Here is a 17,907-nt window from a genome sequence, read left to right on the forward strand (position 1 = left end):
TGTCTGACCACGGGTATGATTTGATTTTCCAACAGGACTGTGATATGGGACAAGAACAACATCACGGCACAAGGCTTTCAGGACATTGCCGTCGCTCTGGAAAAGTAAGTTCCTGGGAGGACCTTTCTGGAAAAAACACGGAAGAAACCAGGGTGTCTGTGCTATCTGTGGGGTAACAGAGGGGGGCCCTAGACTGGGGACCGGAAGACCTGGGTTTGAGCGGGTCTCCTGCTAACAAGCCTGACTCCTAGGAAGCTTCTCCGTATGATTCTACCACTGCAGATCACTCTGGTGGGGATAGCAGGTACCCTATGTTCCTGCCTGGCATGTGACTGCACTTCACAGACATGACACTTGTTTTGTTTTAACTGAATCACTGTGAGATACAGTTACAAAGCTTTCATGGCTGCGTTTCAGTCCCAATAATCAAACACCCATCCAGGGTGCATTTTCCACCACCAATGTCCCCACTGTCCCTCCCGCCATCCCTACCCCATCCCACCCCCTGCCACTGTGGCAGGCACCTTCCTTCTAACTCTCTCTGTACTTTGGGGCATTATGGTTTGCAATACCGATACTGAGAGCCCGTCCTGTTTGGTCCTTAGTCTACTTTCAGACATTGCACTTTTTTGTTGGGGGCAGCTATTCAGTGCTAGGGACCAAACCCAGCGCCCTGCCTGTAGAACTCACCCCAGGCCTTTGGGTCACCTTCCCCATCGGGCAGTCCCCAGACCTCGAGCCTTCTGCATGCAGACGTGTGTCCCAGCCTTCTGAGCTCTCTAGGCCCCGTAATCTCCCTCTTCACCCCCTTTATTTTTGGTATTTGGGCCACACCTGATAGTACTCAGGGCTTACTCCTGGGTCTACACTCAGGAATCACTCCTGGCAGGGCTCTGGAATGTGGGGATTGAACCCAGGTCAGGCCCCTGCAAGCCACAGACTGTCTTGCCAGCCCAGGATCTCCCTTTAGTTGTTCATCGAAGGTGACAAGCAATTGTGTTGCTGTTATTCTTTTTTAGCCACCTAAGTGTTGATTTCCTTCTTTTTTTTAATTACGTGAAGCAAAATACTTTTTAATATTATTTTTTTACTTTATCGAATCACCATGAGATAGAGGATTACACATCTGTTCATGATTGGGTTTCAGTCATAGTGTTCCAATACCCATCCCTCCACCAGTGTGACTTCCCAACACCAGTGTCCCCAGTTTCCCTCCCATCACCCTCCCCCCCCAACCCAGCCTGTCTCTCTCTTTCTCTACAAAATAGTTTTATTGAAGGAAATTTGGAGAGGTAATGAGGGGAGAGAAAGGAAGGGTGATTGGGTGTTTGTGAGAGAGTGTGTGCTTTCTGAGAGTAAACAAAGGCTGGTTAGTACAGTGGGTAGGGCGTTTGCCTTGCACACGGCTGACCCGGGTTCGATTCCCAGCATCCCATATGGCCCCCTGAGCACCGCCAGGAGTGATTCCTGAGTGCAGAGCCAGGAGTAACCCCTGAGCATCGCCAGGTGTGACCCAAAAAAAGAAGAGAAAAAAAACATTTTTAAGCAGTAGTGTGTGTGTGTGTGTGTGTGTGTGTGTGTGTGTGTGTGTGTGTGTGCACGTGCACACACACACGCTTAATATAAGGGTTGTACTTTGTTTTGGACATAATGTTATCAGATAGAGTAAACGATGGCATAATATTTTGTTTGTGGTACTCGGGGCTTACTCCTGGTGGGGTCAGGGAACTGTATGACATGTTGGCATTCGAACCCAGATTGGCCATGAGCCAGGCCAATGCCCTGCCCCCTGTATCGTCACTCCAGCCCTCACTTCAGCATAGTGTTAGCATAACTCTTATAGGCACTGGGAAGGCTAAACTGGGTGTAACCCGTGTGATCATGGCATTCGCCTGATTGTGATGGTCTAGAACATCCCTGCCCCATTCCTGCAATGTGTCTGCAGGGGCCCTCAGGGGAGGCTGCTGGAAGCCTTTCTCCCCCCGCCTGGGAGTCCCAGGAGTCCGTCCCTCTCTCCTGGGTCTTATGTTTAGGCCAGGAGGACAGCAGTGGGCCCCGTGGAGAGAAAAAAAACAAGTCCAGAAGATAAAAATGACATTGATGCGTGATGAGCCTCAGTCTGACTGACGCTTGTCCTCCCTGTGCAAGGTTGATTTTATCACCTGAGTGACGCAGGCCCGCAGCAGTGGTATTTGTCAGCTGCTCTCCTGTCAGCCGGGAACATGGTGACAGAACCAGGGCTGAATAAGTACCAGATAGCTGATTTTTTTATATTAATTTTTTTTAATTTTATAAAGTAGTTCACAATATTTGATTACATTTAATATTCAAACACCAATCCCGCCACTATGACATCTTCCCACCACCCCCTGCCCCAAAGCGGAAATGAAATACTATATTTTGTATTGTTTGTTATGAAAAACTGCTAAAAATGCTACAAAAAAGTTTCCCTAGAGGAAAGAGTGTGAAGATTGTTGTATTTCACCCAGGGGCCATTAAATCCTTCTATAAGAGATCACTAACATGTTGTTAAAGGTTGAATGAACCTTGTGTGCTATCTGTAGCTCTGTCCTCCTGTTGTTCATCGATTTGCTTGAGGGGGCACCAGTAACATCTCACAACAAATTGTTGGTACTGTTTTTTTGGCATATTGAATACCACGGGGAACTTGCCAGGCTTTGCCATGCAGGCTCTCCGAGATCTATATATATCTCCGAGATATATATATATATGCAAAAATATATCTGTAAAAAAGAAAAATATTTCCCTCTAAAATTGCTTGCCTCCTACTTTGAACACCATCGATTATGGTGCAGTACTCTTGGAGAGTGGGTGGCGTATGGTATAAAGTGTCCAGGAATAGGTTCACTTGTAGGTGAGGCTCGGCCCGAGTGTGTGGAGAGCAGTTGAGTTCTGGAGTTTTTGGCTGCCGGGGCTGGGTCCCTTGGGGTAGGGAGGGGTCTCACCCGCCCCCCTCCAGGGTGCCCTGAATGAAACAGCCTGGCGTGGGGTCTGGCAGCATGGTTATGACAGGTGTCGTGTTATGTTCCCTTCCGGGAGAGAAGGGCATGCGATTCATACCTGATTCTTTCTGAGCTTTCCCATCTTCCCCTGGCTTTCTCAAGGCACTGGATTCCATAGCACTAAAAGGTCACAAACACGGGTGGGAAACTGGCTGTCGAGGTGGGTCTCTGGGGCCCTGGTGGTTGTGTGTTTTGCAGATTCTCCCCATGCAGGAGGCCTCCGGGGTGAGCCCGAGGCGTGTGGGTGGAATCGAGATCCGGAATTCAGCGTAAGCTCTCTACTCACTTCCCAACTCCGACACTCACAAATTCTGATGTGACCCTTTCAGCCCGCGCTTCAGTAATGCGTGAGAGTCTGGCCCGATGCTCTTTAAGTATCTTCCCTGGCCTGCTGACCCCCCAACCCCCACTCCTGTTGCTTCCAGAAACCTCCACATAGAATCCTTTCCTTCCAGTTAGCTGCGCTTGGATGCTCCCAGCCCATCAACCCCGCTGCTGACGGTGCAGCAGGCCAGGAAGCCCTGATTTGTCTTTCGGGGAAGCCAAGAGTGTGTGTGTACAGCCAACACTCCAGATTGATGGGGGCCAAGCCCCCGACCGTACTCTGCCCAGGTGCTGGGATTAGACCATATCCGCTTTCAACAAAACCGGGCCTCTGGTCTGATCTAAACTGGAAGAGTCCAAGGATCACCTCCAGAGCAGTAAAGAAGATGTATTGTCTTCTACTTTCAGGCAGACGGCTCTCTTACACCATACCAAGGGAGCTTTTTGAAAATAATTCCGGGGTGTGAAAATGAAAGTCAGAGAGATAGGCCTTTTGGTTTGCTTTTTTGTTTTGTTTTGTTTTGTTTTGTTTGGGGGTCACACCGGCCGTTCTCACGACATACCCCTACATACCCCTGACTCTGCACTCAGGAATGACTCTGAGTGGAACTTCAGGCACTCGGTAGGGTGCCATGGATTGAACCTGGATGATCACGTGCAAAGCAAAACAGCTCCCTGCCCGCTGAAACCCCAGGCTCTGGCCCTGGAGAAATAAGCCTTGTCTTTGCTGTTCATTATCTGTTACAAGCACTCACACAATTGGCATGTGTGATGAAAATTTTCTTTCCAGTTGATCATACCCATCGAGATGATGACCCTTATTAAGACGATTCTTTTCTTTATTATTCCTTCACTCCTAGGACTGTATTTTAGGAGCGAGAAGTGATTTATGCAGTGGGGGAGGAAGAAACACTCTCAGTGGCCTTAGCAGCGGCATTGGGAGTGGGGCTGCTTTTTGTTTGAATACAGAAAATCAGCCAACTGGCCTTCCAGCGTCCTAGGAGAACCAGCCAAGTGCCGCCCCATGGCCCTATGAGTCATTCTTCCTGAGTGTCTCTTAGAGAGAAGGACAGATGTCTTTGTGGGTAGGGGAAAGAAGGCATCTCAGTGCCAGGAGGGGTAAAAGGCGGGCGCAGGTGTGCCCAGTCTCCAGACACCTGGCATTTGCAGCTAGGTCAGACTCAAAGACAGGGATGAGGATGCAGCTTTGTGAGAGCACCTCGCCGCAGCCTGCAAGTGCTGCGTCTCTAGCTGGTCAGCGCTCTCCGCTGTTGCTTCCTGCTGGACTGCTGTCTGACAAAGCAGACCGCCCCTACCACCTTTCCAGAGATGGTGCCTCTTCTTGGATTAGTTTACATCCAAGGGTCCCCGCGTCTGAACACATCATTTCTGTACAAGCTAATTTCCTGGCTCTGCGAGCAAGTGTTCAGTTGGGAATTTGACTTTACTCTTGTACATTCACATCTGCTGGTCACTAGTGCCCAAGAAGCAGGTTAGGATCTGGTCTCCCCCACACCCCTCCCCAACCCCGGGCAGGCTTTCTCTCTGCTCACTGTCTTATTCTGGACCCACTTGAAAACTTCTGCCCTGGATGGAATTAAACACGAAAAACCAGAACCACGTTCCTTCAGAGTTCTGTTGACTCTGTTCATTTCCTAAGCTGTCCACGTGGATTCTAGAACATGCACAGTCTAGGGGCCTAAAACGGTCTGGTGGTGGCAAGTTCTAAGATACTCTGGGTGCTGTCTTTTTGGCCTTTAAAAATGAGGAGGGCTGCGAGGGTGCAAAAAAATCACAGTAGAAATGACATCTGCACCTGTGTGCTCATTGCAGCATTGTTCACAATAGCCAGAATCTGGAAAAAACCTGAGTGCCCGAGAACAGATGACTGGTTAAAGAAACTCTGGTACATCTACACAATGGAATACTATGCAGCTGTTAGAAAAGATGAAGTCATGAAATGCTTTATAAGTGGATCGACTTGGAGAGTATCATGCTAAGTGAAATGAGTCAGAAAGAGAGGGACAGACTTAGAAGGACTGCACTCATATGTGGAATATAAAATAACATAATATGAGACTGACACCTAAGGACAGTAGACACAAGGGCCAGGAATATTGCTCCATAGTTGGAAGCCTGCCTTATAAGCTGGCGGAGAAGGCAGCTGGAATAGAGAAGGAATCACTAAGTCAATGATGGTTGAAGGGATCGTTTGGGATGGGAGATGTGTGCTGAAAGTAGATAAAGAACCAAACGTGCCAGCCTCTCAGTATCTATATTGCAAACCATAATGCCCCAAAGTAGAGAGAGAGTGTGGGGGGGGAAATTGTCTGCCATAGAGGCAGGGGGAGGGTTGGGATGGTTTGTGGGGGTAGGGGATACTGGCAGCATTGGTTATGGAAAATGTGCACTAGTAGATGGATGGGTGTTTGATCATTGGATAGCTGAAACTCAAACATGAAAGCTTTTAACTGTATCTCACGGTGATTCAATAGAAAAAAATGAGGGCTGAATAAAGGTATTAGGAAGTGATTTTTAAATATACACATATTCATCTTTTTCTAGGAACTACACCTTGAGATTTATGCCCATTCCTATGTATGATGCTTCTCAAGCCCTAAAAACAAACCCCGAGAAGACTGAAGAGGCCCTGCAGAAGGTATCGAGATGTCGACAGCTTCATGGTCCCAGATTAATGTTTGAATTGATTATGTTAGGTTTGAAGGTCTGAATGGTACTTGGTGTTTTTACAAGGCTTTTTTTCTCCCCATAGTAGCTAGTTTTCTGTTTTGTTTTTGTTTGGGGGTTACTCCCAATGAATGATACTCAAAGGTCACTCCTACCTGCTCTCAGGAATTACCCCCTGGAGGTGCTGGGAAACCCTTTGAAATGTCAGGGATTGAATTTAAGTCAGCCGCATGCAAGGTAACACCCTACCCACTGTACTATCACTCCAGCCCCAATAAGGTCATTTTCTTAGCACGAATCACATCATGCTTGACTGTAGCAGAAAGGAAAAATAAGGAAGATTCAAAATGTCATGAAATTGAAGTGAGGACAGTAAGAGCCTTTTTGGCATCAACACGCCAGAACCAAGGCCTACTCTGTCCCTTGGAGAGCGCGTGCGACTGTCATCTCGGTCCCCTTCTGCCTCTGCAGATGACGCTCCTGTCCTTCCTGCCTCGAGAATGCAAGGTGTTGATGCCATCTCTCCTCACCATCTTTATCCGTGAATCTAAGTCCACCTCCATTTCCGTAGCCTTTCTGTAAACCTGACGTGGGTGGTATCTTCCCCCTTCAAAGTCCAACATGTTCTGCACAGAAGTTGCCCTGGGAAGGACTTCCTGTTCACTTTCTGTGGTCAGGGCTGTCATTCTCCCCATTTTCACGTAGCTCCCACCCACAGAAGCCTTTCCACTGTGACTCAGATGCACCTGGGGCATCCTTGAGTCTTTCTCCCACTGGGCAGTTCCACCTTCTAGTCCAGCTCCTACGCTTGACTTCCGCTTTCCCAAATCTCCCTTAGCTCATTGATCATGAGTGCATCCATTGCAGAGCACGCAGCTTCCTCTCAGCTCTCCTTCTCACCCTTATGCCTATAACACGTTCCCGTATTTGGGCCTCATCACCTCTCACACGATCATGTTCGCTTCCTCTTGTCTGTTGTCCACGTTGCAATAAAAAATAGGCACCTGGGGCTGAAGCGATCGCACGGCAGGTAGGGTGGTGGCCTTGCACGCAGCCGACCCATGTTCGCGTCCCAGCATTCCATAGGGTCCCCTGAGCACCGCCAGGGGTTAATTCCTGAGTGCAGAGCCAGGAGTAACCCCTGAGCATCACTGAGTGTGATCCAACAAAGAAAAGAAAATAGGCACCTTAGGAATTAGTAACTCGGGCATCAGGCTCATACTTTGATGAGGCCCAGGGTTTGATTACCCACAAGTGTGGTCCCCATCTCCCCCTGCTATCTTCCAATTCCCTAGCTGACTTATTTCCGAGTAAAGTTTTATCCATTCAAACTCTTTCATCCACCCCTCCCCCAGTGACTTTTAGGATTAATCCTGACCTGAGAGTCTGCCCTAGACGTGTCTGCGATCCTCCACCTGCCCCATCTCTTACTGACCCTTACTTTTTGCATTCCCCCCCCACCCCCCTCCCAGGGAATTTGCCAGAAAGGCAAATTCTTGGGCCTCACATCTTTGGGGTCCCAGTACCCTTTCCCCCTCCTCAGTTTATCTGGTTGTCAAGCTGAGGACTCACTGCCCTTATCTGCATGAGTGTCATGTCTTCCCCACCAGGCTGCCTGTCTGTCTAGATGGAAATCAAGTGTCAGCCTTTCCGTGGAAGACTTCTCAGCCCCTGTCTTCCCCTAGTGGGAGATCTCAGAATTCCCTCGGATCCCAGCCATTAGCCTTGTGACACTGTCTTGAGTCACCTGCTTCATTATATTTTTCTCTGAGAGAACTGTGAACCCCTCGGCTGTGGTATCTAGGTACTTTCCCTCATTTATCCTCTGCTGCTAGCCAAGTGCCCCGGCATACGTGTTTGAACTCTCCATGTGTTGAATGAAAGGGAATATAATCATGGATTAGAGGATGAAACGCTGTACTGCAGCAAAAGATTCAAAGTCAGATTGCCCTAAACCAAACACTGCCCAGCTTTGAAACTTGTTTTTAAAGCCAGGCACTTGGTTAGTTATTTTTCTGAACTTCAGTTTCTTTAGATAAAGCTAGATATTAACTCTGTTTAGCAGATATGGCAAATGGTAACCACTGGGTATGTGACGCTTTGAAAAATACTTTACAGAGATTAGCACGTGTAATCTTTAAACCCACAAAGTAGGTTCTGGTATGTCCCCATTTTACAGATAAGAAACTGAAGGGAAGGGAGACTGAGTCATTTGCCTGCGGTAACTGTGAGGATTAGATGATGTAGTACAGATATGATAGAATAAAGCAGCATACGGACACAAATACCCTTTCCCCCCAAAATTAGGCAGCTTGTAATGAAAAGGCATATTTTAGAGAAACCGGTTGGTTGGTTTCTGTTCTGATCTGATATAAAGAGCTTAAAATCCGTTCCTCCTCCCTTCTGCACCACAAGGAAAAAAGGCCAAACAAACACAGCTGCTGACTTTGCTTAGTTTTGTTGGAGACTTTAGGGCACAGGGCAGAGTTTCTGCGAAAACTAAAGAGATGGGTCTTGAGAGACTCTTGGTGAACCAGAGCTGAACTGGTGGCCCCAGGACCCACATGGACACATGCTCATAATAGATGGCTTGCGGTCAGTTATTTATTTATTTATTTATTGAATCACTGTGAGCTACAGTTACAAAGCGTTCATGATTGAGTTTCAGTCATACAATGATTGAGCACCCATCCCTCCACCAGTGCACATTTTCCACCACCAATGTCCCCAGTGTCCTTCCCACGACCCCCATCGCACCCCTCCCCCTGCCTCTATCTATGGCAGACCGTTTCCCTCTGACTCTCTCTCTACTTATGGGCATTATGTTTGCAAAGGAGACACTGACAGGCCATCTTGTTTGGTCCTTTATCTATTTTCAGCAGGCATCTCTCATCCCGAGTGATCCCTCCATGGTCAGTAGTCTAAGGGCTAAAACCCTCTGAGAACTTTTTAGAAGAGATGCTGACTCTTCCAGGGTTTTACCTCCTGGAGCCCCACACAGTTGTCATATCAGAGATGGGGGAAAACTACCCTTGTCTGGGGGTAGTGGAAAGGGAAAAGCATTCTGTCCTAAGTCACAAAGGCGCCTTAAGGGAAGCTATTCCATCAAAGGCCTCATTTATTCTGGGGCAGATTTTCCCAGCCTTTTTAGCCTTCTGCTTCTTCATAGAAGGTAGAAAAAGCAAGAACACACCAACAAACAGCTCTGTGCATCCCGGCCCAGGGACACTGAATAAGAAAAATGAAAATAGGCCTGCAAAAAAGAAAAAAAAATGTAACCCTAAGATAATGAAATGCTTTCTCTTACTGGATCACTACTGAACTGCACTGTAAGACTCTATTCAAAAAGGAGTTTCTAGGGAAGCTCAAAAACCAGTGTCAAGACAAAAACAAATTTACTCTAAGAAATTCAAGCTGTGGGCACGTGTAACTGTGTGCAGCCGGCATTCCGGACACCCCGTTCTCCCACAGTGACATGAAACTAATGACCGTAGTTCTTGTTACCAGATGCATCATACCTGGCTTTCAGAAATGACAAGGCCCGCTACAAGGCCTGAAAAATAGCAAACCTCACCACCAGACTCAGTGACACAGATTGGGAAATTAGCAGACAGGGAAGTTAAATGAACTCGACCTAACAGGCTCTTAGGAAAGCCTAAAAACACACAAGAACCTAATGATGCCTTTTTGGCAGGTCTGATTGTTGGGGAAAATTCCAAATGATAATGGTGGGTCTATTGTTGTAATATTGAATGTGATCAAAATAGAGAGAGAGAGAGAGTAAAGTGGAAATCTGCCACACCGGCAGGGGGAGGGTTGAGAGGGGGGTATACTGGGGTTCTTGGTGGTGGAAAATGTGCACTCGTGAAGGGATGGGTGTTTGATCATTGTATGACCAACCGAGACTTTAAACTGGAAAGTTTTGTGGCTGTTCTCACGGTGATTCAATAAATTAAAAAATTAAAGAAAAAAAGCATGCAAGAAGAGACAGGTAGGCAAGTGATACAAAACAGAGAGAGGGATAATTTTTTTTTTCTTTTTGGGTCACACCCGTCGATGCACAGGGGTTATTTCTGGCTCATGCACTCAGGAATTACTCCTGACAGTGCTCCGGGGAGCATATGGGATGCTGAGAATCGAACCCGGGTCGACTGCGTGCAAAGCAAACCCCCTACCCGCTGTGCTATCGCTCCAGCCCCGAGAGGGATATTTTAAGACAGCATAAGAAGGGATTGTGAAGATCAGGAACCCTGTAAGAGACCAGTGATCTTAGCTTATATTTTAGTGTACTTTCCCCACTTCACATATTTAGAAATTCATTGTTACAAAACTTAATTCTCTGGAAGAAATGTGTTCTTTAATTCTATTTTACTAACACACAAGACTGATTCTATGCTTCCTTTAAATAGCAAGATACTGGTACTTCATAAGCTTCTTTGTATGCGCTTTCCTCCGTGGGACGGGAGACCATCTACCTGGCTCTAGCTTGTCCCCTGGAGCGCCCTCTGCTGCCCAAGGGTAGTATCAAACCTCACAGGGACCCTCTGAGTCCTTTTCAGTTTAACCTAAACTGGTCCAGCCTTCCTTCGACCAGAGGAGATGGGGCTTTCTTGGACCAGAGGGCTGTGTGGAAGAAAAAAAAATGCCGTTATTCTAAGATGTAAATACTTTCAGTGGTGACACCTATGTGACAGATATTACAGACATTTCAACATTGCAACTCTTCCTTCTAGCACTGGTTCCTGGGGGAGAAAAAAGAGCTTATGTGTTTTTGTTTTAGGGATACACCTGGTGATGCTCAGGGGTTACTCCTGGCTTTGCACTCAGGCATCACTCCTGGCGGTGCTCAGGGAAGCCTAAGCTCCGGGGAGCATATGGGATGCCGGGAATTCTACCCATTTCAAGGAAAATGCCCTACTCACTATCCTATTGCTCTGGCCCTTTAGAATTTTTTTTTTCTCCCTTCATGTGTGAACCAGAGTGATAGTACAGCAGGTAAGGTGCTTGCTCTACACACGGCTAACCCGGGTCATCCCAGGCACCACGTATGGTTCCCCCTTAGCCTACCAAGAGTTACTCCTGAGCACAGAGCCATGAGTCTAGCTTTGAGCACTGCCAGGTGTGGCCCCAAGACAAACCCCCAAAACTTTCCCTTCATGCGTAACATAAGGTTATTGATCGGTGATCTTGGCCATTTTTGTGGTAGTGAGGTAAGGCAACTATGTACCTCCAATCCATAAGCATGAACATATTGTGAACATGGGGCCCAAACTATAATAATTACACTTTTTGATGAAGGGAATAGGGAAGGGAGGGGACCTTGAGACAGTTGGTGGAGGGTCACACACCTGGTGGTGGGCATGGCGTTGGGACATTGTATTCTGAAGCTTTATTATAAATAGTATTATACATTATGGTTCCGGGGCTGGAGTGATAGCACAGCAGGTAGGGTGTTTGCCTTGCATGCAGCCGACCCGGGTTCGATTCCCAGCATCCCATATGGTCCCCTGAGCACCGCCAGGAGTAATTCCTGAGTGCAGAGCCAGGAGTTACCCCTCTGCATTGCCAGGTGTGACCCAAAAAGCAATAAATAAATAAATAAATTATGGTTCCAAAAAAGAGATGGGAAGAAAGGGAAAAAAATCCCTCTATGCATAAGCTCCTCCAGCAGACTTTATGCACTTGGGGGAATTCTGGGCCCAACTATTGGCTCAGTTTTGGGGTATTTCCTGGGAGGAGCAAGTCCCAGTAAACAGACCATTCTCAGGACCAAATGTCAAGGAACAGGTAACAGCAGCAGGGCCTGGGCTGGGTGCGGTGTGGCCTGCCATATTTCAGACAATAGTCGCCTCAGCAGAAACCTTTTATTTCACCTTGGAAAGGGGTGACTTCGTGTGAAGTGGCAAGAGAAAATTAATGTAATGAATGTCGTGGTATTAATGTGTCGCTTTAATGATGTTTCATTTCGGAATCTTTCCAGTGTTATAATGTCTTCATTTGTGTTTAGTCAAAAGGTACATTTTTATTCTGCTTTATAGTTTTCAGAGACGATAGTAATTATAGTCTCTATTTTAATTGTTCCTAATTTGGTATTAAGTAGTAGTCACTTTAGCATATGGGAAATTAAAATGGAAATATAATAATACTCAGAGCTTTGCAGTGACTAGAAATTCTTAACCGGGGAAGAATGGTGATAAGTTTAAAACCCAATGGTTAAATAGAGGTATTAAAATCTAGCCAAAATAACAACTGAAAAAAGAAAAAGATGACATTATTACCCATCTCAAATCATTCTTTAAAAACACCTTCCAGGGGGGCTGGAACAATAGCACAGTGGGTAGGGCATTTACCTTGCACATGGGTAACCTGGGTTCGATTCCCAGCATCCCATAGGGTCCCCTGAGCACCGCCAGGAGTGATTTCTGAGTGCAGAGCCAGGAGTAACCCCTGTGTGTGACCCCTTTGGGTCACCAGGTGTGACCCAAAAAGTGAATAAATAAATAAATAAATAAATACACCTTCCAAGGTATCCCACTAAACATTTTCCTTGTTAACTGCATTTTCTGTGCAGTGTATATTTATTGCACATTGTGTTTCTGTAAGCCTCATTTCTACCAAGTTTTTTCTACCTTGTATTTTTGAATATTTCATCAGAGTTCGTATATATGAGATCGTTTAAAGATTTTTAAAATTTTCTATAGAAATCCATCTTCTGTCTTTTCACTAGAATTATTCCCTTTTTGAAAACTTGGTAAAAAAATATGAAGCTAGCCCATGTCTTTGGCTTGTACCAGCCTAAATTCCTCAAATTTTGTAGGGTTTCTCTTCTAGGAGCTAGCTGACAGTTTCCACCAGGGAGGAGAGACTCAAAGATCTCCAGAAAGTACCATACACTGTGGGCATATTTGTTTAACTTCTAAACTGTTTGGTGGTTAAAAATTCATGAGAGAAAAGATTGAAATTGTGCACAGGAAAAGTCATGAAAACTCCCATCATGGGCTTTTTAACCCTGAAGGCACTATTAAACATTCTCTTATCTTTGTCAACCACCGAGCACATAAAAATTGCTTCTACTACTTGCAAGTTAAAGTTCCAACTAAATGCAGTTAACAGAGCACGACAGGGAGCATTTCCTGTTTGTGTGTGTGTGTGTGGGGGGGGGGGGGGGGGGGCGGCGGATTGGGAGATTCCAGAGGCTCTGTCTGGAAGGTGTGTGAATTCCTGCTTTGGTTGAAGTTAAGCTAGTGATTCCCTTGTAACTTGATGCTCAGTTGAGTCAAACTGTGTTCTTGAGAGATGCGCGTGTGTTTGATTTTCAGATAGAAAATTATTTGCTCCGGAATCACGAGACAAGAAAGTACCTGCAGGAGCAGGCCTATCGCCTCCAACAAGGCATAGTCACCAGCACCACTCAGCAGGTGAGAGGCCCATCCCCCTCTGTCACCGGAAGCGACTCTTCCACCAGCCAAGGACAAAAACCAGTTTGAAACATCCCCAGTGGGACAACCGGCATTGGTTTGCAAAAATGACAACATCTGTGAAAGTTGATTTTGGGGGAAGATGTGGAGGGAGGAAAAAAATATGGACTGATGCGAAATATGTACTTTTGATTTTTGATGATTTTATACTGCATAAGATTTTTGGCAAGGGCATATTTTAATTTCCCGGGCAAGTGTTCGGAGCCCATGATTACAGGTGATAAAAATCTCGAGGGAATCAGATTTGCTGCTTTGGAGACATTCTGTCCTTTCTCTTCTCTTGCACTTTTCGCATTAGGAAATACATTCCAAAGTCTTCTGAATAATGAAGAATTTGTTGAATATTAATTAATGCTTAAGTGCTGAAGAGAATAGAAAGAATAGAAACTAAATTGCCTTCCTGTTTTATTTCATTTCTCTCTTCCCAATGATAGAGAAGAAAAAAATGAGTTTTAGAAGTAGTGCATAATGTAGTTTTGCTAACATATTAAACAGTTTTGAGAAGCACAAGAGATTTGAAGAAGGCTGATAGCCGCTGAAAGGAAGAGTAACAGAAAACAAAGGGTATAGTAGAGGGTTATTGAAGTCACAAGTAGCTTCAAAGCTTAAAAAAAAGTGAGTAGAAAAAAAGAAAAAGAAGAACAAAAAAACATTTCACTTGAGTCTTGGGATTGCTTATTCGTCACTGGAATGAATCAGAATGAATGGGGAAAAAATATATATCCAGACATACTTGATCAATATCCCAAGAATAAGGGTAAAAAGAAATCATCAAAGAATTCCAGAGAGAATAAACAGGCTATTGTATAATGAAACTAGATCTTAGCAGCCAATAAAGCTTAGAGCACGATTCAGTTTGGACCAAGAATCCTGTATCTAAGCTTTTTTTTTTTTTTCTGCTAGTCAGATATGAAAGCAGAAGAATAAAAATGTTTTCCTGTATGAACTTGTTGGGAGGAATTTTACTCCCAATATTCCATATGGAACCAAGTAAAATGATTCAGCCTGACAAGAAAAAAAAAAAACAACAAACTACAATATGGGCTATAAATAAGAAAGTGTAGCAGAAATGAAATTTCCGGAGTTACAAAAATGGAAAGAAAACTTTTTTTAACCATCTATGTGATTTGAATAATACAATGAGAAACATTTGGTTTTAAAAAAAGAGAGAGGGGCTGAAGCAATAGCACAGCAGGTAGGGCATTTGCCTTGCACACGGCCAACCAGGGTTCGATTCCCAACATCCCATATAGTCCCCTGAGCACCATCAGGAGTAATTCCTCAGAGCAGAGCCAGGAGTAACCCCTGTGCATCAGCGGGTGTGACGAGAGAGAGAGAGAGAGAGAGAGAGAGAGAGAGAGAGAGAGAGAGAGAATATTCCCTAAAACTGCCTCTATGACACTAGTTGCCTTCAGCTGCAGGATCTAGCTAAAGATCTCCGTTTCTTTCCTTTGGATCCCATCATCCTAATTCTGTGACTGCATTTGAGTGGACTTAAAACTATAACTTCATTGTAGACAAGAAGGAAAACTTGTTGCCAAAAAATACTGAAAATATAAGCTGGAGAGATAGTACAGCAGGTAGGGCTCTTGCTTTGCATGTGGCCAACCCAGGTTTCCCAGGTTGGTCCCCAGCATCCCATATGGTCCCCGGGACCCACCAGGAGTGATTCCTGAGTGCAGAGCCAGGAGTGACCCCTGAGCACTGCTGCGTGTGACCCCAAAACAAACAAAAACTGAAAATAATCTGAAAGTAATGAAACTAAGACTAGAAGCTGTAAAGGGAGAAAGTTGGTAGGTAAGAGAGGAGTAAGCTCAATTTTTTAATTTTTTTTCCATGGAATCAACTGTTCTGTAATTCACAAATCAAAAAGGAAATGAAAGTCTAATATTTATCCTTTAAATAGAAGCCATCACAAGAATTAAAAAAAGGGCTTTCAAAAATATTTATTTTATTTTAACAGATTGAGAGGCGCTCCCTGGTAAGTCTTGGCATTTGAGACTATTTTGTATGGATCACACTATTTTCAGACCATTTACTTTTGATTTATTGCTTTTTTAAACAAGCATGAGAGAAAGATGTCCATCCTAGATCCAACATGTACAGCAGTCCAAATCAATCAAATATGATTGGGAAAGACCGATGATTATCATGGGGCGGGACTTACGGTGGGAGTGGGGGTGGGTATTAGCTGTCTCATTCTTTTACTTTCACAGTGTTGATTGGATGCTTTATAGAAAATATGTATTAATATTATTTAAGGAAAAGTAATGGACTGGAGAGATGGTCCAGAGGGTAAAGCACTTGCCTTGCATGTAGCTGACTCAGTTTCCATCCCCAGCACTGTGACCTACCTAGTCTTGTCGGAGCACAGAATCAGGAGTACGCTCTGAACACAGCTGAGTGTGGCTGATAAATACAAGAGAGAGAGAGAGAGAGAGAGAGAGAGAGAGAAATAAAAATGAAAAGTAAAGGGATATATGTTGAGAAAAAAAAATTAGGCCAGAGAGTGCAAGGATTAAGGTTGGCCTTGCATTTGGTCAACCTTTGTTTAATGCTATTATTACATGGTCCTGTGAGCACTGCCAGAAGAGATTCCCCAGATGTAGATCTGGGAGTAGTCCCTAAACACTGCCGATATGACTTCTCCCTTCTCCAAATTTCTTATGGGCTGGAGAGATAGTACAAGGGTTAGGCACCTGCCTTGTGTGAGGCCTGTCCCTGTTCAAACCTCAGCACTGCATATGGTCCCCTGAGCACTGCCAGGAGTGCTCCCTGAGCATAGAAGCAGGATTAAGGCCAGAGCACTGTCACCTGCGCACCCCAAATCAAATAAAAATATTTTTATTAATATTTGTAAAGAAACAGGGAATTTTAAACAAGAAACGTTTGTTTAAAGCCTTACAGATTCTTCCCCCCATTTCCCTTTATGGCACTAATATTAGCTTAGTACTTTATAACTTCCTGTTATTTCCTGTTCTGGTTTTAATGTTCAGCATTATAAGCAATCAGAATTCTAAAATATTAGACTGAATCTTTGCCTCGGGTTCCTTTACGAGCTCTACCATAATGAAGGATTTCTTTATAAAGTCTTTCCCACGTCCCCCTCACTCATTGGGGAGTTTGCTCATCCAAAATAAATAAATGGCTGCTGCAACTTTTAATGCTAATTCTTAAAAGTAAGTTTCATGCCAGTTGCGAGGAAATTATACCCAGGAGGTAGATGTGGGTGTTCGTTTCTGCAGAGATGCCGTCGTTATTGAGTTATTGAGCCATTATGGAGAAGGTAGATTGCCACCTTGTCACTTTGGGAGTTTTTTAGAAAGTTATGATGAGCAGTTTTCAGACTTTAGTATTTCAGTTGCTTTAGAGATTTATCTCCTTATTGAGACTTTTTATTGAAGTGCCTAGAAATCTCAGTGAATAATCATCCCTCCGAGGTGAATACCCCTGCCAGCCACATAGCTAGTCACCATGACAGGGGGAATGAAAATGTTGAGAAGCATTCTCGAGGTCTCCTAACTATTCGGGTGGTTGTTTTGGCTTGTTTGTCTTTGTTTAGGAAAGGTCTTAGTAAGACTAAGTTCTACCTCAGCTTTGGATATCTTTCCTGTTTGTACACCCCTAAATCAGAACTCAGCAGAACTCTTTGTTCATATATATATATATATATATATATAAAGGTAAGGTAAAGGCCCTCCCGTTGATCGTCGATTTGCTCGAGCGGACCCAGTAACGTCTCCATTGGAGACTTTGTTGTTACTGTGTCTGGCATATCGAATACTCTCGGTAGCTTGCCGGGCTCTCCGAGAGGGGCGGAGGAATCGAACTCGGGTCAGCCATGTTGGCCGCTTGTAAGGCGAACGCCCTACCCGCTGTGCTATCGCTCCAGCCCATATATATATATATATATATATATATATATATATATATATGAGAGAGAGAGACAACACCTACAGCAGATATCTGCCTGTACACTCCCTAAATCAAAACTCAGCAGAACTCTTTTTCACCCAAGTCCAAATGCCAAGGTTGTAGGTGTTGCCTCTCTCTCTCTCTCTCTCTCTCTCTCTCTCTCTCTCTCTCTCTCTTGTTTCTGTCCATCCTTAACTTTCCTCTTGGAGACTCACAGTAGTCATATTTACATGATTGAGAGTTTCTGTTACAATACAACTTTATAACAGACCCCAATTTCCTGTAATTTATCCTTCAAGTCCTTTTTTTTTCTTCAAGTCCTTTTTTTTTTTTTCCTCAGAAAGAGAAAACCATGGGAGCCAGGGATGTAGCTCACCAGAAGGATCCATTTTTGTGTACACGAGGTGCTGGGTTAGGTCCCCTTCCTGGATGAGGAGGAATGTAGTTTGAGAATTTAGCAAAGCCAAGGGGATTGGATG

At 44.8% G+C, this 17,907-nt stretch overlaps 1 protein-coding gene across 10 annotated transcripts in view; it reads left to right on the plus strand.

Annotated features, from left to right (window-relative positions):
* CARMIL1 (capping protein regulator and myosin 1 linker 1) overlaps positions 1-17,907 on the plus strand; it is a 362,886-nt gene that overhangs the window by 250,137 nt on the left and 94,842 nt on the right. For all 10 annotated transcript variants that reach the window (XM_056132249.1, XM_056132250.1, XM_056132255.1 and 7 more), the window contains exons 22-24: positions 36-104; positions 5,913-6,006; positions 13,355-13,453. In XM_056132249.1, the coding sequence (XP_055988224.1) occupies positions 36-104; positions 5,913-6,006; positions 13,355-13,453 (262 nt within the window). The remainder of the gene's footprint in view (positions 1-35; positions 105-5,912; positions 6,007-13,354; positions 13,454-17,907) is intronic.

Source organism: Sorex fumeus, unplaced genomic scaffold (genome assembly GCF_029834395.1).
Source record: "Sorex fumeus unplaced genomic scaffold, SorFum_2.1 ptg000094l, whole genome shotgun sequence".
In the NCBI taxonomy this organism is placed as follows: Eukaryota; Metazoa; Chordata; class Mammalia; order Eulipotyphla; family Soricidae; genus Sorex; species Sorex fumeus.